The 26484-nt window shown below is 32.9% G+C and overlaps 2 protein-coding genes across 3 annotated transcripts; one reads left to right on the top strand and one right to left on the bottom strand.

Moving 5' to 3' along the window:
• Positions 1-471: 471 nt before the first annotated feature.
• Positions 472-25629, bottom strand: LOC125062237 (peptide transporter family 1). 2 transcript variants are annotated; one of them, XM_047668012.1, is made up of 13 exons: positions 25455-25629; positions 16867-16945; positions 12816-12957; positions 10942-11028; positions 9764-10038; positions 7367-7449; positions 6966-7130; positions 6427-6552; positions 4909-5031; positions 4286-4626; positions 2030-2246; positions 1443-1679; positions 472-665 (listed from the first exon to the last, which is right to left on the bottom strand). In XM_047668012.1, exons 1-13 carry the CDS (start codon positions 25518-25520, stop codon positions 519-521), a joined length of 2088 nt encoding a protein of 695 aa, XP_047523968.1. In that variant the 5' UTR covers positions 25521-25629; the 3' UTR covers positions 472-518. The 2 variants fall into 2 exon arrangements, with proteins under 2 accessions (XP_047523968.1, XP_047523969.1); XM_047668013.1 differs by lacking the exon at positions 25455-25629 and adding an exon at positions 23694-23843.
• Positions 2242-4269, top strand: LOC125062240 (esterase E4-like). Its single transcript, XM_047668023.1, has one exon. The coding sequence runs from the start codon at positions 2345-2347 to the stop codon at positions 4040-4042; it is 1698 nt and encodes a 565-aa protein (XP_047523979.1). The 5' UTR covers positions 2242-2344; the 3' UTR covers positions 4043-4269.
• Positions 25630-26484: the final 855 nt, after the last annotated feature.

Below are 26484 nucleotides of genomic sequence, written 5' to 3'. Positions count from 1 at the left end.
AATACTCTACTATTTAAGCTGCTAGGGTTGAGAACCACAATTGTTCCCCATGCAGTTGTTTCTCGGAGGGTTAACCGACGTCACTAGCGCACTCATCTCGATCTATGGGAACAACACACAAATTATCCAAAACCAATTGTATAATGTGTTCACGCCATTTAACTCGACCAGATTTGTTCAATTCACTGTGTATTTTACTAAACTTAGTTTTTATGGAAAATTGTTTTTTTAATATTATCTGTATGTGCAGCTTTTGTTTTTCTTTTTTTACTTTTATTTCATATGAGGCTTACATAGAAACTACTTTCACAATCTAGTCTATTATTTGTATACTTTTTAAATTTTCTTACCCTTTTTTATTCGAACTTAATACTTGGAAGCTTGCTGAAACATGGTGTGTGTGGATCAAAATCAGGTGTGAATAATGGATTATATATAATGGATTATGGGACGATAAAATAAGAGCGTAAGTAAAGGTTAATTTATAATTACTTTATTCTACAATTCTAAAATTACAATTATTCCTTTTTTGGCAGTCTTATCTCTTCTATTGGCAGTTGTTCAGTACTAGATTTAATTTCAGCGTATTTGTATCTTAAGGCCATCGCAGTGAAGATCATCATATCCACCAACATTAGACCCGCGAACAAGAAAAATTCCTTCCACTGAAAAAACCATATCTCCCATAAATACAAGAATTGTGGGTGTATCTAGGTAATATCAATGTTTCAGACGTCGTAATAATAGTATATATAAACAATATGATAATCGTTACAACTGTAAATAGGTAAACCGATTGGTGGCACCAGGGTTCGTACAAAACCTCAGGGTCAAGTGCCTCGTCAGTAGGCTTCTACTGAAATATATGTAAAGACACAAGTATTCGTTTTTTATGGTGAAATTATTTGGTTTCTTCTAGCAACAGAAATCATTTTGAATAGTCCTACATGCGTAAGGTTCAAATATGTCTGATTTAACAATAAGTAACGGCATGTTACGATTTTGTACATAACATAGAAACTATGGAGACAAAACGAGTGGACATGAGACATTGGACATATTCTGAACTTCTTAGATTTGGTTGTTAAAAGTAATATCTGAAATACAGTGACTAGAGATTAAAATATTAATTAATGTTTAAACTAAGAAGAAAAGTAATTCATTAGTTCCTTTCTTTTTGCTTACAGACGAAGCGCGGGTACACCGGTATTTTGTAGTTAGCCCAAATCCAGCTTAAAAAACAAAATTTTTTAAATAATACAAGTAATCTAAACTGTTTTAAACATATACCATGTACCACGGAATAATTGTTTTCTAGTTACCCCGAACACAGGCCGTTTTTTATAAATAAAGTTTTTATTATTATTATTAATATACGGAAATTAAATTTAAAAGATCTATATAATCTAAATCTATAAAATTTTTAAAGAAAATTGTCAAACCTGAGCATCTAAAAAGTTTCCTTCAACGATCAATACAACAATTAAGTTTCCGAATGCAACAGTGAGTAGCCATATGGACTGCAGCACAGACTTCATACTAGCTGGAGCCTGTGTGAACGAGAACTCAAGGCCAGTGACGGAGAACATCACCTCACCCATAGTCATCACCACGTACTGTGGAACCAGCCATAGGATGTGGATACTATTCGGTGGTGTTATTACTACCGCGTTTGCATTCTGAAAGACAAGTAGTTGGATTATTTTCAATGTATTAACATGAACATTGTGTCCGATAATAAACACTTAATTGTGATGGGACATTCAAATATCCGGTCTATCAATACCTTTTATAACCAATGAGTAGACATATGGTTCGAAATCAGCCTTGTGATTCTGTAACTCACTTTTCGTAAAATGACTGCTTTACGACTGATTTGAGCGCGACCGCAGCTGTGAAAACCGCTGTGTGAGTTCGAAAAGTGAGTTACAGAATCACAAGGCACAATTTACTGCAGTATCCATCCAACCAATGGAAAAACGGAGCGTTCAATTTTAATTAATTATTAAGAAGTATATAAAATACATACATAACCGGTCGGATCTTCATTAACATTGATGGTATAGACAGCGCCAGTTTGCAATGCCATGTCCTTTAAAACTACTGTATCGTTTACTAAAATGTCATATTTCCCTTTTACCAACGATTTCTGAGTCATGTCACTACTTAGGAAATTTAACACGGTTTTTTCCATTTTGTTATTATATACTCTGATTGAAACAACCTCATTTAAATTGCACAGTAACCTGAAAAGTAATATCTCGATTTGCTTCAAAAAATTTAATTCCACATTATCGCGCTTTTCTAAACATTCTTTACATCACAATTCCTTACAACCTAAACTATGCTACGTCTCTTTGTATTATTTTTGTGTCAACTATTTGCAACGCATTGTAAAGTTGAAGTAAAATTAAAACAAGGTGTGATATTAGGCACGACTGAAGTGTCAGTATTTAACGGAAGAACATTTTACGCCTTTTATGGGGTTCCATACGCACAAGCACCTGTTGGGAAGCTAAGATTTAAAAATCCCGTGGCTCTGGAAAAATCAACGAAGGTTTTTGACGCCACTACTGAGTATCGTGGAGCATGCGTTCAACAGCATATTGTTCACAAACATGGGACCTATGGTTTTGAAGACTGTCTGCATTTAAATATATACACGCCTTATCTCCCAATATATGAATTACGAACTGAAAAGGCCGTTATAGTGTGGATACATGGATACGCTTTTACTTCAGGCTTTAGTCATATTCACGGAGGGGACTTTTTAATAGATAATGATGTCATTTTAGTTACATTAACTCATAGAATATCCGTTTTTGGATTTTTGAAATTAAACGATACAGATAACCATACTAATATGGGTCTTAAGGACATTGTAATGGGCCTAAAATGGATAAGGAAAAACATTGGCCAATTTGGAGGAAACAAGGACCGTTTGACTGTAATGGCTTCTGGGTCAGCAGCAACATTCATTTCCCTATTAATGATGACCAAATTTCGGAAGCTCTTTTCAAAGGTAATTCTACAAAGTGGCTCTATATACTCGAGTTCTTTGTTTCAAGGTGACCCTGCTTTGGAAAGAATGAAACTAGAAATGGCTGTGCAAGCCGCAGGTAATAATCTAGCAAAGGCATCTGCAAATGATTTAGTAGCACATACGGCAAACATTTATAATAATAAAAATATTCTTAACGTCCAAAGACCGCTTATACCATTTATGCCTATTCAAGAAAACGAATCAAAACGCTACTTGATTTCAAAGCACACCCTTCCAGTAATTACAAATCTTCAACGACTTACAGAAATGCCAATTATGTTAGGTTTCTCGAGTCAAGAAAGTATTACAGAAGTATTGCCTTTCATTCACAATCCTCAATACATGGAATCTCTAAAACCATTGAAATTTATGGTTCCTTTTTTGAATACTTGCAAGTATAAATATGGCTCTAAAAAATATAAGGAAGTTGGAGACTTAATATTAAATCATTATTTTAAAGGAGGAATAAACGAAAACTCTTTACAAAACCTCTTAAAGTATGTTTCTGATCTTCACAAATACCCGATATACAAATTTGTTCAAGCATATTTAAATGCTACCGGAAGTGAATTGTTTGTCTATAAGTTTAATTATGTTGGCAATCTTAATGCAGCAAAAATGACGGCTGTAGCCGGTGCAAATACAAAAATAAAAGGTGCTGCTCAAGGTGATGAAATTTGTTATATTCTTAGATGTGACCCACTTTGGGAAAATTATGTAAAGCTCAAACAAGATCGGCAAAATCGAGATCGAAGTTTCATCACACAGATTGCGAATATTTGGGCTAATTTTGCCAAATATGGAAAACCAACGCCCAATAATCAAAATAATACATGGTTGCCAATGACCAAATACGATGACAACGTGTATCTATTTGCGAAAAATAATAAAATAGTCGATTCAAGGCCGGAACGCAAAATGTTTGAATTTTGGAATGATTTATACACGAAGTACTATTCTAATGAAAATTGCGGTAAAAATGTGAGAGATGAAATGTAACGTATTAAACTTTAATTGTATGCACATAGTTTATGCTTGCAGTTATTTAGTGAATTATTTTAATTTAAAAACCAATAATTTTATGTTTCATTATACTATTATTACTCTATAGAAATTCTCTTTATATTTATTTTATTACTTAAACACAAAAAACTCAAAATCCACACACATTTTTTTCATCGTGCTTCACACACCTAATATTTGTCATTCATCATCATTTATATATAAAAAAACGCAACTTACCTAACAATAACTCCATCGATAGCCTTATCGTTGTTATCAGTAAAACCTTCAACTGTTTCATTGTTAATAAAGAAAGAATTGGCTGTTGTCTCGTTAAGTAGAAAGTTGCCATTATATAACTTATTAGCGCAAGCAGTGCTTTCTTGTCCACTGAGAGAGTAAGGTAATTCAATCGCGTCTTTTGCCTCAATGTCTAACTTTTCGAATACTCCCAGCGAACCGACTATGAAGTTTTCTGTACTATTAGCGTCACTTTGTAAGGTCAAAGTAAAGTTACAATTAAAACCGTTATATACTCGTAATTGCGCCAACCCTGGAGCTACGGGTGTTCCGTATGTCGGCTAAAAATTTAAGATTACTTATATACTAATGTAGAAATATTTTAATTCTATTTTGGTTAATTTTAATGGAAATTTAAATAAAATAAGAGACTTTGCTTACGGACTTTCCCGTGCAATGTAAATTATGGAATTTTATCTAATTTTTATTATGTATACATATTAAAAATTAAAACGGATTCTGTCATAAAAACGGTTAGTTGTAAATTGAATACTATTATAATTTTAATTAAGGATAATAAATGTAAATAAAGAATATTTTTATGATACATAATTACATCTTACCAATAGCTTGAGTTCAACTATTCCAGATATCAAAAACGCTAAAGCCGCCAATACGCCACCCCAAATCATTTTATGTAATGGCTTGCTAACCAGCTTGCACCACCTCAAGAATGGATAAATAGCCTAAAAAACATCATAATATATCTACAGAATTCAGTCTTATTATGATATGTCATAGTATTAGCACATATATAATACGACAGAAATAAATGAATGTTTTTTTTTTATTTATTTACATTACAGAGTAATACAATAGAATCATAATGTGTTACATAAGAAAACCGCTGTGGTTTGTATAAATGTAACCATAGCAGTCTTGATTAGGTACGCGACAAATGCATTTAAAAATAGTTTTTAATTTACTTTTTATGTTGGTTAACGTAAGGCCATCTATTAACTGACTGGGTAGTCCATTTATGAGACGCGGTAGCAAATACCTCAACGTTCTCCCATTGTGCTACCGCTCGGGTCTGTACTGCCATGCTCACCTCTTTTATTTATGAAAATACTCGACTAGAAGACATTTATTGACTTTTTCTACGAGTATTATGGGCAGTATTTTGCAGTGTTTAAAAATTCCTCTTTCTTCATTTTTATATGAGTTGAGCGCATTTCTCGAGACAACGTGTTTGAGGATTATATGAGGTTATATATTAGGTTGAGATACGTTGGTTGATTTATACCGTAGCTAGTTAGACCGTAATGACTGACTCGCTCGCGTTGTTAATATAATAGAATTACAATAAAGAATTTCGTATCTTTCTGTGGCCATGTAAATTATAAGTTATGACATCTAAATATGTACTTTAAATGGAGTTGAAAAGACAGGTGTTTTTTCTAGTCTGATGATGTCATCTAGAGATCTAATCTGATGAATTATACTCTCCTCTGTTTTTCTCACAAAGACTTTTCCATCTTTACACCATATGAACTTATTCTATATAAAATAAGGTCTGCACTCAACGCTCGACAAGACAAGACTCTATTTTAAAGATGAATATTAATAAATAATTATATAATATTTAAATTTACCATCTAAACCGATGGTAGATAACGAATCACTCGCTCAACGAAGAAGTATCGTAAAACAGCGAGGAAATGCTGCCAGCATTTAAAGGCCGATTTACATTATCTTAGTGTTTAGGAGAGTGCTTTAGGATAGTACTTTAGTTGAAACATGTAAACGCTACTTGCTTTAGTAAACGCTAGGCTAAAGAACTTGCCTTTCAAGTTGTACTAAAGCACACTCCTAAACACAAAGATAATGTAAATCTTAAGGTACACTGGTACAAGGGCCAATCATTTCAAATTTATTTTTGTGTTCTATTTATCTATTTTTGCCTCATATCATCATTTACAATAACACTTATGGGGTTAATTCCTCGTAATGCGAGCTATTTCAAACTAACCTAACCAAATAGGTGTAATGAGCTACGGCCTACGGGCATGAATAGTTTGTATACTAACTAATTGTAAATGTAATAAAATGTATATTAAGCGAAAAAAAATAATACTTACAACTTCAAATAGTGGTATAAACACTAAAATTAACAGAGGATTCAGAACTTGCATTTGATCGGCTTTCAAAGTCCATCCAGCAATATTTTGCTCCATTCTGTTAGCTTGGAAGGTCCATCTGGAACCCTGTAAACATGACAGTTAAGATGAGGGAATTCTGTCCAAACAACATTTTTTTTTTATTGGAAAATACGCAATCTGCTATCAATCATATCCGATATGCGTCCGCCGATGGACTTGTATGCTCTTTTATTGAAAACCCTATCGAATTGGTTCTGAAATACTTCTAGGCAGCTTAGTGCACTAGTGAATAGAAGTATATCTGAGCATGTACACCTCAAATGTTCGTAATTTGATTGATTTTTGTCGCGATCCTCCGTCGGCGCGCGCCCCAATGTTATGTTTTATAATAATATTTTTTTATCGTATTTAAACGTAAACTTCTAGTTTAGAAGTGTAAAGTATTTGATCACAGCCCGACTAGAAATGTATTTTTTTGTAGATAAACCAAGCCTAATTTTTTTTTAAAAGATACTCACTTGTTGGTCGAACAAGGCCCAAAATATTGGTAACGGAATGAAGAGAACTAGAACTCTTAATAATGATTTGACGTCTTCTATTAGATTACTGTCAAACTTATCATCGGCATGGTCTAACCAATGGTGTCGTTTATCTTTGCTTTTCACTGATTTTACTACAGCATACTGTAAAACAAAATTATAAAATTCTGTATAATAAGTCTGTTGAATTGTAAAAAAATAATAGATTTCGTGTATTTATTCAATTTGTTTGAATCTGGTGTAGGCATCGGGGGAAGATATTGTATAAATGTATAATTTCTAACCGATTTTCTTCCTCACCTCACCTTTGAACTCATAATTAAAAGAAAATCTCAAAAGGTACACATCGATAAATAGAACTAAGTACAAAAAATACTTACACCAACACAAGCAGACACTTTTCCCAAAATATTACCTTCTGGCTTTTTGATTATATACAGCTTTTTCCCGGCAACGAAGAAACCTAAAAAGAAATATATGTTTATTATATTTTAATTAAATTCATTATAGTTTTCGTAATACAGATTATATTTTTTTTTCAAGTAACTCGGTTCTTCAGACCCTGTAATTTAAACTTATCAATCCCGATTCAATATTAGGTGTTAGTTATTCCAAGTTTGCGACATAAGCGCAACAGTAAAATAGTTTTGAACACACTCTCCCACACACACACACACATTCACCCTCTCACCTTACTCACACTTAAACACTCCACACCATAGTATAACTACTTGTTAAATAGATTGTTCATTTTAAGAGATTAGTTTTTTTTGTCAATGAGCCATGTACTGGATGCTAGATTTTTTTGTCTGTTATATTTAAGGGTTAGGCGCTGTATGCTGAAATACGGGTTCACACCTAGTCAGCGTCATATAAACCTGACTATTTTTGTCTATATAACTAGCGTAATTTAGATATAAGTAAATTGGTTTCCGTTTTTTAAGCCAATTATTAAGATCGTGATAGCTTCATAAAATCAGTATCGGTTGTACAATGTACAGAGTAACCCTACTGGTCGGTTTCAAAGCAAAACTGTTTCAGATAGCCACAAAACACGGTACCGCTAACAAATGCAAGGACAAGAGATTTGGTTTCCTAAAAGTTTGTTTAGAGTTGTATACTCTTCTACACTTAATTAATGTTATCTATGAAGTCATTTAATTCTTTATTACAGCAAATCGCATTGATTACATTTCAATAAACGATAACCGGCCAGTAATCGTTTCGAGTAATGGTTCATCTTATGATAAGCGATACTTGAACGTCACACACACTATGAAACTTTATATAACTTTAACTAACTCATAGTTTAAAGCCTACTTTACGCCTTTTTAAAGATCATGGTTTTTTTTTATGTAATAGGAGGCAAACGGGCAAGAGGCTCACCTGATGTTAAGTGATACCGCCCCGCCGCCCATGAATGGTGGCAGCACTGAGTATAATAAAAAATAAATAAATCAGTGGCGCTAAAACCTCTTTATGTCTCGGCCTCAGATTTCTGTATCTGTTTCATGATAATTTTTAAATCTAATAGGCAAGTAGGTGATCAGCCTCCTGTGCCTGACACACACCGGCGACTTTTTGGGTCTAAGACATGTCGGTTTCCTCACGATGTTTTCCTTCACCGTTCGAGCGAATGTTAAATGCGCACATAGATAGGAAGTCAATTGGTGCACAGCCGGGGATCGAACCTACGACCGCAGGGATGAGAGTCGTACGCTGAAGCCACTAGGCCAACACTGCTCTCACTGAATATAATAACTATTCAAATACTGTTTAGGAAAAGTCTAACGAGAGCCTAATGTAGCAAACTGCAATGAGTAGGTAGGTACCTGGCACTTTATTTTTCTTAAAGGTAATAATAGGACAGTAGCCATTCTGTTTAACAAATCTCTTATCAGTCAAAAGTAATTAGTAAATGAATTATGGAGTGGTTTTCACGTAGTGGTTCTTTTGACGACTGTGCTACAAATCGATATTTCTATGTGCGCAATCTAACAACTCTAACATTTCTCGAACGTAACCTAGCAATCAATATAATCAGGGCCGACTTGGGGCAAATTTTCCAATTTGAATTGAGAAAAATTAAAAATAAATTATAAGTAAAATTGTCTCTGCCTCATTCCCTAATATTCTCAGCATGTAACAACCATTCTAAGTGAAAAAAAAATATTTTCTTTATATTTTTGGAATTGGATTGGAATTGATTTTAATATTAATATTTATTTATTTAGGTAGCCAATAGCTTATATAAAAATTACAAATCCAAATGTATAATAAGGATAACACGTGCGTGTTTCTGTGTAAATGAGAGAGAGGTACTTAAAATTTATTAACGTATATAGAGACATATATAGCTCTTCTAAATAGTTACTCCATTATTTTATCTCAAGTGGTCACTCTCTCAATGATAAAAGATTAGCGATCTTATTGACCTCATTTATCGAAGGGCAAAATGAAGGGCAATGACATAAAAAAATTGCGAGGATTTTACCGTATCGATACAAACCTTATTATATTATAGCTTATTATTCTCATAGTTACGGAGTAATAAACTAATCAAGGTCTATTAATGTCGGTTTCATTTATCAATTTTTAATCATTTCTGTGACAAAATTGTTGTTTAGGCGGGATTCAAAACGGATTATATAAAATAAAGGACAAAGTTACCGAGACGGTAATAGCAGTGTCCAGCTTTCAACCTATTAAACGGAACTTTTTAATTTTATAGAAAGCTTGTATTGAAAAAAAAGTCATAACAACTATTTATAACTCACCAATAGATACGATCATAAGTAAACCAGGCACTCCAAAAGCAAGGGAGTAACAGTCCTGTTCACCAAAGCAGTGTACATCAGCTCTTAAGATCGGTGTTAGGAAAGTTGAGATCAGACTTCCAGCGTTGATTGAAAAGTAAAACAGGGAGAAGAAATATCCCAAGTACCTCGCCTGTTCAGGTAGCTTGAACTGATCCCCTCCGAAGGCGGATACACAAGGTTTTATACCACCCGTACCGAATGCTATTAGTAGAAGTGCTAAAATTGTGATTTCCCTGAAATAATGTTTTTAATAGCACATGTAATATGTGGATTGCAGTCATATTGCTAATTTGTGATATTTTCTGCGAAATCCGCGATAATAGATTCAATGTAAGGCTATCGTTTATACATTGTTGCGAGCCCACTAAACCATGATGTCAGCTATATATTTCATCCTATAGTAAAATGTATATGTCACCGTAAAATTGTAAACACCGTTAGATTGTAATCTATCTCGCGAGATTATAAACTGTCGAAAGATTGTGAACCTCAGCTTACTGCTAACAATTTGACATATTATTATTCGGTAGATTGTACTACACTAACTTAGTTATCATTCAAACTTCTTTGGTCAATTACAGATTAATTTTACTTTCCAACAATTTCATATAACTACCGAATAATAATACGTTAAATTGTAAGCAGTTCGTTGAGGTTCACAATCTTTCGACAGTTTATAATCTCGCGAGATAGATTACAATCTAACGGTGTTTACAATTTTACGGTGACATATACACAACATTTTATTACCTTCTACCTATCAGTGACTACGTCCATAGCTTCGCTCACGCTGTTTTCGTGTATATTGAAATTTCTTGCGACATCTTCAACGATAACTTTTATGTTTCAGTCAATTTACAGACAACGATTCACCTTCCTCAGGAATCACGGTATCGATTATTGAAAACAGTAGATACAATCCGTTGGGTAGTTTTTGTGTTTACTGCGTTCATAATGAATAACACGGCCAGGGTGACCTTTTTTATATTCACAATATTATTGAAGTTCTTCTCGTCCCGTCGCCCTTGATGTGATTGACAGTAAACGAAAGTTTAGCATATTGTTTTTGTTCAGCGTAATACCTACCTGAATAAATGATATTCTTTCGATTGATATAGAATATCCAGTATACTCACATTTGTGGCAAGCCTAGAGGCGGCATGGCTGTTAGTGATATAAGGATGCTTCCCGTCGCATAAACTAGTGACAGATAGAATATTGTTCTGAAATTAAAAGAATCTGTTACATAAAGCCTTGACGACTCATCGGTCTAGTGGTTAGTACCCCTGACTGCGAATCCATGGGTCCCGGGTTCGATCCCCGGCTGAGACGAACATCGATGTGATGAGCATTTGGTGTTGTGCTTAGGTCTTGGGTGTTTAAATATGTATTTATATGTCTATCTATCTATAATATGTATGTATATCCGTTGCCTAGTACGCATAACACAAGCTTCACCAGCTTAGCATGGGACGGTAATTTTAAATTTCTAAAAGTATATAAGTTGTATTATTATTTTTAAAACTTCATTCGAAATTGAAAAAGCAGTTCTGATAAACTTTATTGTTAAAAATCCGTTATTTGCATTAAATTCTGTAAGCTCAAAAGTAACGACTTAATGATCTTGTATCGTATTAAAAAAAATCAGGATTTAAACTCTCAATTTAACAATTATGTTAATTATGTTTATAGGGTCGAATGCGGAACCAGCCTCTCAAGAACTGCCCTGCGATTCTGTAACTCACTTTTAGAACTCACAGAGCGGTTTTCGCATCGGCGGTCGCTCTCAAATCAGTCGTGAAGCAGTCATTTTATGATTTGGCATTCTGAAAAGGTGGGAGCTTGTAGTTTATTGTTTATCAGAATGCCAAATCATAAAATGACTGCTTCACGACTGATTTGAGAGCGACCGCCGATGCGAAAACCGCTGTGTGAGTTCGAAAAGTGAGTTACAGAATCGCAGGGCTGTGGTCTCGGCCAACACTATGCAAGTGTGAATCGAACGATAATTAAAAAAAAAAACCTCAAGCGTGGATCCTGTTTTATGGACTTGCTCCGTATCTTCCAATAGCGGGACAGGAATACAGATTCAGACGTTTTTGTTTGCAAATTGGATGTAGTTCTCAATATCCGTAGCGATGATGTCAACCAACCTCAAAAACTCATTATTTGAATCGGGGTCGCTGTCCCGCTAAGGAAGCTACAGCGTCAGGGCCCAGCTTACGAAAGATACATAATATTTAGTGTATATCTACAAAATTTTGTTACAACGCAATAACTCCGGTGAAATCGATAAAAGTTTTGCACTTTCAATATCGACACCGTCACGTAACACGTTGAAGTTAACATCGTTGTTTATTTGATGTTTGAAGGTTAGTTCTATTGTTTTCAAAGCTAATAAAAAGTTTGCTATTTTGCATATAAAAGTCAGTATCAGACATATGACACTATAATATATATATTATATTTCAATTGATACTAGAGAGATAGGTGGAAATTTTCAAATCAATTAAGCGTGTAACCCACGTTATTGTTGGTATGATTGCATTTTTTATAGAGATTGTACTGTTAAGGGTGATAAAAATAATTTACATACATGTATTTCAACTTTTCCAAGACTTCGGTCGGCCCTAAGTAAATTGTGTTATATCGTGTATAAAGAACAGGTCTTTAGTAAAATATTCATTTGGGTGAAGGTAAACGTCATTAAGTGAAACCTAAACACTTGACTGCATATACATAGCTGTTTGAGGACGATAGTTCACGGGAAAGTGTAATAATAAATAAATAGATAAATCATTTATGTTACTGCCCACTGAAGTATTTCCGAACCAATTCGACTTAGGGTCCTTCAAGAAAAGAGCGTACCAATTCTTAAAAGGCCGGCAACGCACTCGCGAGCCCTGTGGCATTGAGAGTGTCCATGGGCGGCGGTATCACTTAACATCAGGTGAGCCTCCTGCCCGTTTGCCCCCTGTTCTATACGAAAAAAGTTCTTTGTGTTATTTACCTGAATCGTCCCAGCCAACTGTCAGCAATCATAGCTCCGATTAATGGGAAGAAATAAGCGAACATAGTGAATGTATGGTACACTACAGTAGCCCCATTGTCGGTGTATCCCAACTTGTATCGTAGGTAAAGCGATAGGATTGCTAGAAAAAAAAAGGAATTGTAATACATTAAATACAAAAATAGTATAGTTATCCTAGTGGTTGCTAGCCTGTCTACTGTCAGGAAATCGTAATTCGTACCCTCAGATTCAGACCCGAGATTAGACTCTTAGACTCAATAGAAGTGTGTCTACTTAGTAATAACAGAAAAATGATTAATGAAATTGTGGCAATGTAAAGAGTCGTTAACCCCGGGAATTGTAACAAAATACAAATTTACAATTGGTAAAACCCCACGATACTGGACGCAATCTCGTTAACTTGCTGACTAAATTTAGCATGTTTTCCAAAATAAACGCTCTTATATTTGTCTCATATATTGTAGTCTATTTACGTAGAATAATAAAAAAAATACGTTTTTACATATAGTATTTATAATGTTCGATAAGTTGCGAGGAATAAGAAGACGGTGAAGGAAATGGATCTATATTTGTTTCATTGATTAAGGCACTTGTGTCGTTATGTCTTCAAATATATTCGTTTATATAATGCTAATTAGTAGAAACAATTAGATGTAGTTTCCGGCAAATAATAATAATAATGTATTCTTTTCAGTCCTGCTTTGCGGTCCATAAATTAAAATCAGTAGAGGCTTTACTTTGTAAAGTGCTAAAACGACCAAATTAAAAAAAAATAAGCATTATAATGAAAACGGGTCTGATCCCACTTCCTGACCACAATACATATACAAGAAGGTTCAATATTTGAATTCCCTTCTTTATTTTAAAATGCCCAGAGCACATCCATTGATTTAGTGAACCAACGCTGATGCTAATAACAGAATAATATTTTTAAAATCAATCGTAATTCCCAGAGTTCTGAGTTACACAATAAAAGATGATTTACATCGCTTTGTTTTAAAAGTTATGCCGCACGAGTAATCATGTTTATGCTACTTAAAAGAAAACAATAGTTATTATGATAACGACTGTGTGTTAGACAGCTGTATTATCAAACTACATATTATGCCGGTTTAATCTTGTTTAAATTTCGGCCTTGAAACGTTCATTTAGATTAATTTAATTCTCTTTTTGACTTGGATTATGGTACGATTTTGTCGTTCTTTTAATAATAACCCCCGATGCAAAAGGACGGGTGTTAGAAAATTGTGTATGTGCCATCGATACTACTAAATGCATATACTAATGATGAGGGGTTTTATCCTAGATATCTGATGTGATCGTGGTGCGGCATTAATCTTGGATGGATATTTTTCTATGTCCGTATCTATTACTCGCTCGTGCTAAACCTAAAAATCGACGTCGTGTATCTGGCACAGAATGCTGATCATTTTCTTGCCTATTAAGGAAAAATAATGATCACGAAACAGATACAGAAACCTAAGACCTCTCCATACACTGATTTTTTTTCTTACAATTTAGTCAGACATGCTGTTTTTACCGTTTACACAGCAACGGAAGTTCTCAATAAGGAATAACTTAAAACATTTTATTGGTACACCGCTCCTATTTTCATGTACAGCCTTTCTCACAAAATGGACAAACTAGAGTGTTTAAACCAGTTGTTCCTATACCTATACCTAAATAGCTGTTTCAATGTAAAAAAACTAGATACAAAGAAAACTAATATTCCCCATACTTTCAGAAGGATTAAAGACACGTAACATACTAATTAATATAAAGGATTAAAACGTCATAGTTCCTTTTAAATATTTTTTTTTATGTAATAGGAGGCAAACGGGCAGCATGACCTGATGTTAAGTGATACCGCCGCCCATGGACACTCACAATGCCAGAAGGCTCGCAAGTGCGTTGCCGACACAATAAAAATATTTGTGCCACAACAACGTTAATAATCAGAAAATTGTGAAATGTTTTCGCCTTACCGATAATAGTGATAGGAAATTAGGTTGAAAAACTCATGTTACCTAATACTTATAGATTAGGTATATTTATGCTTTAAATTTGTAATTTAGTTTACTCACGAGGAGTCACCTTCAAATAGATCTTTAGTCTGATGCGACTATAACCCCGTCAGAATGTCCCGGCAGATTAATTTAAAATAATATACTTGAAAAAAACATGAAACCTAAATGTAAAATATTTTTATTTCCAACACACAAATATACCTACAGTAATTACAATATACTTAACCTAAATACATAGTAATAATAGAAACTAAAAATTGATAAAATGAAAATTAAAACAATTTTAAAAAGTTTGGTCCCTGTGTACATTTAATTCTGGGACCATTTCTTCGCTGCATTGTGATACTTATTCGTTGAGCGAGGAATGCACCAGGTCTGGGGTCACCCGTACTATCTACCAGGCGCCAAATTAAATCTTTTTCTGTGCATATCAACCCCACGGCCCAAGTCTCTACTCCAAAGAATAAAATCAAACTTGAAGGAAAGACTCTTATATTTGAGTCGTTTATTATTTTCCGGGTGGTACAGTTTATAATAGTATTCTAATCAGAAATATTAAATTTTGTCACATATATTGGTTTATTAAATCAAATAAAAGTGTAAATAAGGGAGGGAAAACAAATCTTTAACTTTTTGGTCGAACGGAAATGTAACGTCAAGTGCCACAACATTTAATTTATTGGTGTCGATATTTGTACGGTGTGAGAAAATAGTTTAAACCTGTAATAGATTTCCTGTGGCGACTTTCAGTGACTTGTAGTGAATCTAGGACGATGAAATTGGTTTGGTCATTCAATTATCGAAATTTCTAAACCACAGAAGGAAGACAGCTAAGTTAGGAATTAGTAAGTTAACGCACACATAAAACTCAGTTAACAGTTATAATGTAAAAAAAGAAAGTAAAACCAAAAACTAAAATTGAGTGCCAATTTTTTTAGATTTAGTTTTACTAAACTTTTATAAACTAGATAAAAGTAACTGATTTTTACTGCCAAATATTAAATGCAAAACTGACTTCCGACTATATAATTCACATTGCTGTATATAAATAAAAAATATCTACTTTAAAATGAAAATATGTCACAAAAATTGTTTTCGTACTTGCATCTCTTGGGAAAGGAAAAACACTTTATCGGATGAATTTGCAATTTAAATTTGAAATATGAATAAAATAATTGGTACGGTGGTAAACAACACGGAACGTGTCATAATACGTAAAGCAAAGCCCGCGCAAAATGTCGGCGTTCTAAATTATTCAATATCTTAAATTTTACAAATACAAAGTTAAGACTTCTATAAATAATATACTTTTATAGTAATATTTCCAAGAATAGCTAGAAAAAAATCATGCATATTCCCTGTTAATAATTTTAATTTATTTTTAAAATCAATTAATGATAAGGCACATGCCACACATTGATGTCATACCTGCACATGGTAAGGTAGTATGAGTTTTGCTGTAAAGAAATTAATAAAATTGCGCATAATATAGACGTTGAAATCGCTAAAAATCGCAAATTATGTTATTTTTTATTCAGGGTGAGTGAGAGAGAGAGTTTCATTTAGATAAATAAGTTGTCTTATTTACTTAGGTAAAACTGAACTATACTATTTATTTTTTCAACGAAACGTTTCGTAAAAAATTATTTAAGATACACAATAATACTCCACACGAGTATAGCGACTGCTACAGGAGTTTCCACGTCGTTCACATTTAAATGTAAGGTAACAAGGACTTCCGTTTGAGCCTGCTGTTCACACAGGCACTAATTATAAGTTTTAAGTTGACGCCTAGTAGATAGTACCGGTGATCCCAGAACAGTTGCTTTTCCCGCTCAAAGAATAAGCAATACAGCGAGGAAATGCTGGCAGCATTAAGGGTACACGGTCACAGGGACCAAACTTTAGTTACGTTTTAGTTTTTTAATTTTTAATAATTATTATTAGGTGCGTTAAGAATATCGTAAATACTGTATGGAATTAAAAGATAACGAAGTACTTACTACGCATTCCATAGTAAGAAAATCTTTCGCAAAATTCATTTGTCACAATGAACCCCACTGCTTTGGGGTATGGCAGTTTCTGAAAAAAAAAATACATATGTTATAAACGTTAGTTATATATTTACATATATCTTATTCATTATATAATTTGTATGTAATAATTAAAAATACAATTATATTGTGTGTATTTATTACGTCAAAGTTTTAAAATAGCGTTTAAGTTTTAAGTAATTTAGTTTAATATATATCTATTGGCTGTGAAACTGTCTTTATTACATAATACATTGTATGAGATAATGAGACAGATAATATGATTATCTGTCTCATACAATGTAACCACCCTCCCATGTTGAATGAACATAAAAAATAACTCTTACGTATGTATTTATTTATATCCCGTAATTGAACTATACCAAAAAATAAATCAGAACAAAATAATTTCACCATATAACTAAATATTTTATATATTTTTACTTATTTAGTTCGTCCTCCAACAAACTGATATTGGGTAATGACAAAGCGACTTTAATTCGTTGACAAATTTTAAATAAAATTTAGAGATTATGAATGTCATTAAATAAATATCATTAGTGATTATATATAACAATACAGCTTAATAGTTTCTAAGAATTACCTAACGTTCACGGGACTTCACCGATATAACATCTGAGTCATATGTCAACCTTTAAAACTACTTACTTGTTTTTAAAAATCTAGTCTCAATAAGGGTCTGTCATTTCTGACAGTATCAATTTATGGTTTCATTAAATGAGTTAAATTTAGAACATAGATCACGATCTGAATTCCTCGTTCATGAATGTCGACAGCCAGTTATAACTGGATTGAGACTTTATGAAAGCCGACAAGCAATTGGAGTGAGTTATTAAGTTCATTGGTGGTCCACGACAAAGATTTCATATTATTATGATTACAGACTTGACCGATATAATGATTGACTCTATTGAAGCTGTTCACAGATTTAATGATCGCAAAGTCAAAAAACCGTCGCGATTCAAATCATCAATTCACAAGGTTGCGCTTGTTTTTTCTAACCTCGTACTTTTTGTTTTAATAATTAATGAAAGTTTGTAGGTTACATACAATGCCCGATTGTACAAGGTTTAAGATTTATTGTTTTAGATTACGATGATAAAGTCTAGCGCTGTATAAAGGTCCCCGTCGTCGCGTCGCGTCGATCCGTTGAGTGCAATTGACATTTGGGAATTTTCGAAGGTTTGGAGAGCGATTGATTTAGCTTCGTATATATTTCTTTGATGTTTTTGACGTGACAACGTCTTATAATTCGATGGAGCCGGCTGCACGCACGAAAAAACATGACACATGCGGCGTTACCTCGCTCTGAGGCGTTCCATTTTTAAAATTGACATAATTGTATTTATGCGTACAAATAAATGTAACTTGATCAATTCAATTGTGATTTCCATTTACCTCCTTCTCTATATCCATACAAAATACCTATCAAACAAATAAAAAAATTTTTTTTTTTTTAAATGCAACCATCCCATCAATATTTTTTATGACGTTGTCACGTTTAACTATCGTCAATACTTGCATCCGTTATATTCAGGAGCACATAGTTATCACAAAAGTTAATTGTTAAGATATTTTTACAAATACTGTCCCAATGGTAACTTTATATATATAACATTGTTTATTTTTTTTTTAAATTAAATTTTGAAAACAATACGATTTTACCAAATATTCTTATTATATTTTTACATCAAAATAATCTGTAAAATTTAATTCTCATTATTGTCATTTAATTTTAATTTACAAGATACTTCTGCAAGTAACTGCAACTATTACGCCTTCCTCCACATGATGAGGATACATAGGTAAGACTTATCTGTATCCTACGATATTATAGTTGACTAGAATCTAGACGATCCAGACTCTCTATAGCTGTAGTCCTCAGTATCGAATGCAATCAAAACATCTATCAAGAACACCCCTAAGCGTACCTATAGGTTCATCAAGCTCCGACAGGATTGTATGTACCTGATAAAAAGGGGTTTGTTTGTATGGTAAACTAATTAATTTTTAGTTTAGTTCCTTATTTATTTGTCTGTGATATTTGAACAGCAAATCAAAATATTTATCGATCGGACGGAAGTGACTTATGGCTCAAGCGTGATTTCCGATAATTACTTTGTGGACGTGCAGGCACTTGCAAAATATGACAAAAGTAATCTTTAAATAATCATCACAAAATTATCTAAATTTTATAATATTTTTGAATTAGTAATAACAAATTAAAATATTGGTAGAACTTAAAATTATTTAAGTTCTGTTCTCGTTTTTATGCTGAACATAACTTAAACTATATTATGATCTTGGTCATTAATATCTGGGCCCGGTTCAAGCACTTTGATTTCCACAAAACCTCTTTAACCAGTTTGGTATAATTATGTAAATTACGGGATTTTTGTCAACATATTGCGATACTGAATAAATTTTTCTTCTGCTTAAAGTTTATTTTCTACTTATAACATTGACCATTGTTTTTCAAGGAATACATTCAATTTCAATAAAACAATTACGGATTTTATTTGAACCCGCATAATTGAGGGTCAGTTTAACACAAAGTAACAAAATGACTATCAACTTAGACTGGCCGTAGCCCGTAATATACATTTTTGTAACAATAATAATATATTACCTTTGTTTTATTAATTAATATAAAACAAAAAACAAATAGAGTAGACAAAAAACTGCCCATGGAATTATTATGGCCATTATTTATTTGAATAGAGATTTCTCAAGATAGCACAATATTAGCCCGGTAGGTACCGACTTATAGACCAGACAGAGAACATTAAAAAAAGGTATTTATGTAATAAATGGCTTTGTAATTTCTAATCAAAATATTTAATGCATAAAACGCGCTAACGGCTGAGTGCATCGATGGCCTGATCGATTATAAGCGATGTGCTACAGGCAACTATTGCGAAAATATGGTATAAGAGAAAGTGAAAGTTAGGTAAACATAATAATATTAATCATAAAGTTACACTTTGGACACTTAGAGGATTCGGATAGATTTGAAATTAATTAAATTAATAAATGACCTCTTTAATCGTTAACTGGTTCAAATGAACGTCTTTTGTTATTTTTCAATAATAAATAGCAGGAAAATTGATTTCAAAGTTTCTCCTCGTCTTGTCAAAGGTGTGCCAAGGTAAGGTCATTCACAGTATTACGACACTTGCACACCGCCACTCGCAAACACAACTAATATAATTTAGAAAAATAAAGCAATATAAAAATTAATTTACAAAATGTTAAATTAAGATTTTTTAAATAACATTCTGTTTAAATAGGAGCAAGCTGACCAGTAGACCTTAAGAGCCTAATAGCCGTGCCATAATATGGTTTCTAAGTTCTATCTAACGCTTTACGCGACGCGATGCGCTAGGTAAAGGCTCTTAATCTATGTCAAAAATATTGTTTATGGAATAGAAGGTAAAGGAACTTTCCGTCATGATCGTAGAACAATGTCGGATTTGAAAAAATCCAAAATCCACTTTTTATCAAATTTTTGTTTAAAGAAAATTCACCAATTGACCTAGTCCCATGCTAAGCTGGTGAAGCTTGTGCTATGGGTACTAGGTAACGGATATACATTCATATTATAGATAGATAGACATATAAATACATATTTAAACACCCAAGACCTAAGCACAACACCAAATGCTCATCACATCGATGTTCGTCTCAGCCGGGGATCGAACCCGGGACCCATGGATTCGCAGTCAGGTGTACTAACCACTAGACTAATGAGTCATCTATGTGTTTAAAATTTCAAATCAGTCGGTAAAGTGACGGCTTTGATAGAAACATGTGATTTTTCTAGAAAACTATGTAATTTAGTGTTATTATTTTTATTTTGTTTCAAAAAAAACCTTCTGTTTACTTGTATGCCAATTTTTATAATAACAGAATATGAATTAAAATATTTATATCAAAAACTAAAATAGTTATATTATTTTGAAATGGCTGCCCTGTAAATTTTACTATTTGTCGAACCGTCATTATTCTACGACTATGACGAAACATCTAATGAGCAGCGGCCCATGGGCACCAGTAACGCCTGAGGGCTTACAGTAGTGTTGACAGCCTTTGAGGGAAGGGTATGGTACGGTACTCTTTCGTTCGCAAATACCTCTCCGAAATACTTTAATAATACATATTTAAGTTAACGTTTTTATAGCTTTCCATATTTCTTCTGGGAACGAAGTTAATTGTCGGTTCTTCTTGCCCGTTCTACGCCCTCGATTTGAGAATGTAAATTTAGTACCATGAATTTTTTTACTAACGTGAACATTAAGTGAACATGAATAAATTATATTTTAATTTTGACTTTTTGCTTTAATTAACGAAGAGATTACGAATAACGAAACTAAATCATCAGAAATTTATTATTATGTTTTTTTGAAACGTTCTTTATACTAAGATGACGTGGGACCGATTTAAAAACACACCATAAAAATACTACATAATTTCTAAGAGTTTATTTCCTAAATATTAAAAAAAATCCAGCCGTGCGTAGCGTATTTATGCTAAGCGAAAAATATTTATGATTACAGTTTTAGTCCAGTACATTTTATTTGAAAGTTTGTGTATTCTATTTAAATTTCACTTTCATCTCTTATTTCAGCATGGCGACTCCGATTTTCAACAAAATTCCGATTCCAATAATTCACGTCATAAAGAGACAAAACAGTTTCCATGTAATTAAATATCAATGCGTTTAGGTGAAATCCTGTTAAGATTAGAGAATTCCTATCATTGTAATTTGCATTAAAATTATTACAATTAAATTTATTTTCCTACTCATAATGCCTGGGAAATAACAGGCCACTGAAATACAGTTCTCACTACATCAGGCCCATTCTGTATAAAAAATAATCAATCATTCTGTAGAACAGGCTTATTCAGTATAATCAATAGTAGAATTCAATTGCGAATTATTTTCACCCAACGCAGTAATAGGTCGATTACGTTTGCGAACAATGGCAGAGCTGATTGAAGTGAGTTCGAGTCGAAATCTGCCTTGCGATTCCGTAACTCACTTTTCGAACTCACACACATTCTGTAACTCACTTTTTGAATTCACAGCAGCGGTCGCGCTAAAATCAGTCGTGAAGCAGTTATTTTATGATTTGTCATGCTGATAAGGAGGGAGCTTGTAGTTTATTGTCTATCAGAATGCCAAATCGGAAAATGAGTTACAGAATCGCACGGCTGTCCAATTTCACGCAATTTTATTGGCTTAACTCGTCATTGTTTGAATTATTTTTTATACACGTCAAGTGTTTATATAAGATGACAGTTGAAAGAAAATATATTGAAAATAGATATCCTATTATATAAAACCACTTGGAGTTAAACAATATCCAATATTGACATATCTGAAATGCTTGAACGATATATCATTTTATCTTGATGTCTTCAATTTTACACGATAACGACTTAACCTATCGAATATGGGCAATCTCATTCCAATGCGTAGGTTTTAAGTATTAGTATAAAATAACTTAAAGGCTAATTCTAATAAATAATGAGAACTAATGCTACAGGCTCGTACCAGGTCAACTAACTTATACTATGTAACAAACAAATAAATAAAATCAGCTATTGAAATGTGTAAAAATCTATTTTAAAGGCGATCAGCCTTCTATGTTCAGCCGGCAAAAGGCCCGTCTCTTGTTGGATCAGACGGTTGCGACACGCTGCAAGTTCTCGTAAGAGCAAGTGTTTCATTGCGCACTTAGAAAATAAAAATCCATTGCTCATAAAGGGGCATAAATGTATGATCTGAGTATCGGGAGCGTCACGCTTGACCACATAATCAACATTGCTCGTTAACAAATGTATTAGTGATTCATTTAAATTGGCATAGTGTGGTGTAGGAATAGTGACAATCATTCTTACAAATAGAAGGTTTTTATATACGACTGATTTGGATAGTCAAGTTTAGTATGATGACGTCAAAATGTATTGGATTTTAGCATAAGTACGGGCAATTTTGCGATAGTTTTGCTCCAGAGACACAAACCCGTTCACGATATGTACTGTATTTATAAGTTTTACGAATTAAATAATATGAAGTGATCAATTTGTTAATAGTCATCCATAGAAGACTAACGACAATAGTTAACGCTCTAATAAGCGTGTATAATGCGGCAGTTTCTGTATTCTGTCCACAAATAATGATTTTAAATCGGAAAAAATCTCCGAAAACTTTACAAAATAAACGCGCATTTTTGTATTACTACGATATAAAATTAAGATAATAAAAAAGCAATATCTGACAATATGAGTGCAGACTGTTACTCATTTAACATATTACACACATTTACATATTTTATATAACTATGCATGTATGTCAAGAAATTGCTAAATTATACAAATGCATATCTTGATTGCATAATCTAAACTACAACGTTTTTTTGTAAAAAATAATTATTATAACTTACTTATTGCAATCTTAAGGACTGTTGACTTGAGTGAATGTAGACATAACAAATAAAACACGTGAATACCGACATATTGAAACTAAGTAGCAAAGTTGTCTCAATAACGAATGAACGATAAAGTCATAAAACGTGTAATAATTTTATTAATAATTAAATGAGCGCGAAGCCTTAAAAATTAAATACACAAAAACTAGCATAGCTATAAAATCATTTATATCACGTAACACATAAGTACACTCCGTGGTAAATAATTATTTTAATTAGTTTGATAAATAACTAACTACAAAAGCCAATACAATTTCGCTTTGCATAAGTAATTAAACATACCTTTTTTCCTTCCTCCATCGTATGAACGTTACTCGTGTGACATAAAAAATACACTTTACTTTTACAATTATATTTTGACGAGTAAACAGAGAGGCTTGCGTACGCGCACTACGCGCAGTACGATTCACGAATGACAAAACGACTTGACGTGCCTCTCGATAGTAACTTCTTATTGAAGTTAATGATTCTGTGTCCAATTAAATGCGCGAGTTCGACTTATCTTACATATGAATAGGATAATCCTCGCGATTTCGTCTGCTTACTATATATATATAAATAGTTAAACTCAACAATCTATTATTTCTTCATTATTGGATGTAAACTTTAGTTATAAAAGTGTCTAAAGAGCGTCAATGCCCGTAAACTTGTCATTAAAATACTAATTATAATATAACACACGATAACATATAACACTAGCTTAGTGGATGTAAACCGGTGTTTGGTTAGCCGGCTCCTCTCATAATTCTTTATCAATTGAAAGCAACACTAAAAATAAACTCGTACAAAAATGTAGCCCAATTGTTGGGCATAAACTGTCGCATACTATCATTTCGTAGTTATGACATAAATGCAAACTATTTGAACCAAACTGAAAGTTAATTATATAGATTAGCCATTTTTCCTGGCTTAAAACAACCTGATTCAATGTTCCTGGCGTTATTTATTACAGCCCTAAAACACATATGTGGACAATTAGACTGGCCCCGCGAAGCGGTATGAAATTACCATATTGATTATATATATCTAAACATCCAAATATAACACTGTTTCAGAATCTCTCAAAAAATGAGAATATAAAAATGCAAAGTTTTTAATGTTTTCATAACAATCGCATAGATGGAAAACTGAAGTATAGTTAGCGAATACACCTGAATAATGTAAAGTAGAATTTGAAGGTGGCAATAGAAACTTAAAGCTTTCTCATAACAATTAGCGTTATATAAAAAACAAAATTAGGTGAAGAAAACATTCACAGTTAATTATTCCTTACATAATTAATGCTATATAATGCTAATAAGGTCTCCGTTAAACCGCATCGCACTTATTAGGCACCCTTTCCGATGTTTTTCGTACTAATAATACGTTCATGTCGCCTTATTGTTAGTGTCTAATGGGTCCACAAAAATATGGTGATCAGAAATCAATTAATTGATTACACTGTTACATGAAGCCATCAAATATGCAATAAATGGTTGTAACTTAAAATAAATAGATAGCATGATTGAATAAAAATCAGCTAAACCCATCTTTATTTAAAAAAATTACGCCTGCCGTATTAGCTACCTCTCAACCGAACGACTGAAATTGTGAGTTGTATTACGTCATTGTTTTAACCTTAATCCGAGTTAATAAGTGACACAAAAAAGTTTTGATGAGGTAATCATTAAACGATAAGAATCAATAAATTATATCTAATGGTAGGCCAGCTATATATAAATAGATATATTTAGAGAACAGTTTAGCTACGGATATTAATTAAATGCTGATTAAGGGAGCATGGGTCCGATTAGAACAATAGTGAACTTAATTAAATGTTAACGAACTTCTTAAGTAACAATTAACTGTTAATTTTTAGCATGGTTAGTAATATCCCTGGTTATTAAAATATATTTTCATGTTTCTTTCATAATTTTCTCTATTATCTTATGACGTGTGGTGTGTCAATATACATTATCATACGGAGATAACACACACGACCGCTATTAAGATACTTTACTAAACCTCATATTATAATCTTTATTCGGCTTAAAGCATACTCACTTTTTCTCTGTTTCCACTTCTCAAAAGACAACTTCCGTGATTAATTGTGGCGTCCTCGCAATCCATGGCTAAAACTCAATTAAAATTAAATGAGGAAAATGTTGAGACAGATTTGTGATAAGATAATAAAACAGGCTTCACACAATTACGTATAAGGCATGAGAGGATGGAAGACGTACTAATAGGCCTTAGAAGAAATATTGAATTGCAATCAGAATAAAATGCAGCGTCACAAACAATGGTACTTCGTCGTATAACTGCGTAGTAATCGTGACTATGTGAAAAAATATTGAATTGCACACCTTTAGTTTGTTAAGTTAATAAGAATTTCAACTATGGTTCTCAGTTTTATGACCATCTATTTTTAATTTTTAACAAAAAACTTGGCGATTAAAAAGAGTGGCGGAGAGTTTATTGCCAGTTCTTCTCTTCCGTTCTACGCCCTTGATTTGAGTACTTGCAGTAAATGTAAAATTAGAAGCATTTCATATACACTTATTTTTTTAAGTTCATAAGACGTGTACCTACGTCAATAAATATTTTTTGAATTTTTAATGATTAAATTATAGGTTATTAGTTCCGGTTTGTTTTTCCACAATAGTTAATCAAGGTTACTTATATATAGGTTATATAAACATTGCATGGTGCCGGTAATGTATGAATAATGGTCACATTTGATTATAATTCTGTATAACAGTTATTGAATTTAAATTGATAAAACCTTTTTTATTTCTGTGACCATACAATAATTTTAATAATACAACACAATACAAAATATTTGGTCCTGTGTGAAAAAAGTTTGTCCTGGGACACGTAGGCCTTTACTAACTCTCTCCACTTATTTCCCGGGCAACTTTAGTCCATACAACACCAGCCATGTCTTGCAAATGATTACTACATTGCCTAAACCTGTCTTCCTCTTTTTCTTTTCCCATCTCTGAGCTGCCATTCAGCAGTGACTCTTGTCTATAATACTTGGTGCCAAATAGGAATTAGTAAAAGCATTTTTCCTGAATGTCAGAAATTATTT

This window comes from Pieris napi, chromosome Z, assembly GCF_905475465.1.
Source record: "Pieris napi chromosome Z, ilPieNapi1.2, whole genome shotgun sequence".
Lineage (NCBI taxonomy): Eukaryota > Metazoa > Arthropoda > Insecta > Lepidoptera > Pieridae > Pieris > Pieris napi.
The sequence above is the reverse complement of the archived record's forward strand: the minus strand, read 5'-3'. Positions and strand labels throughout refer to the sequence as shown.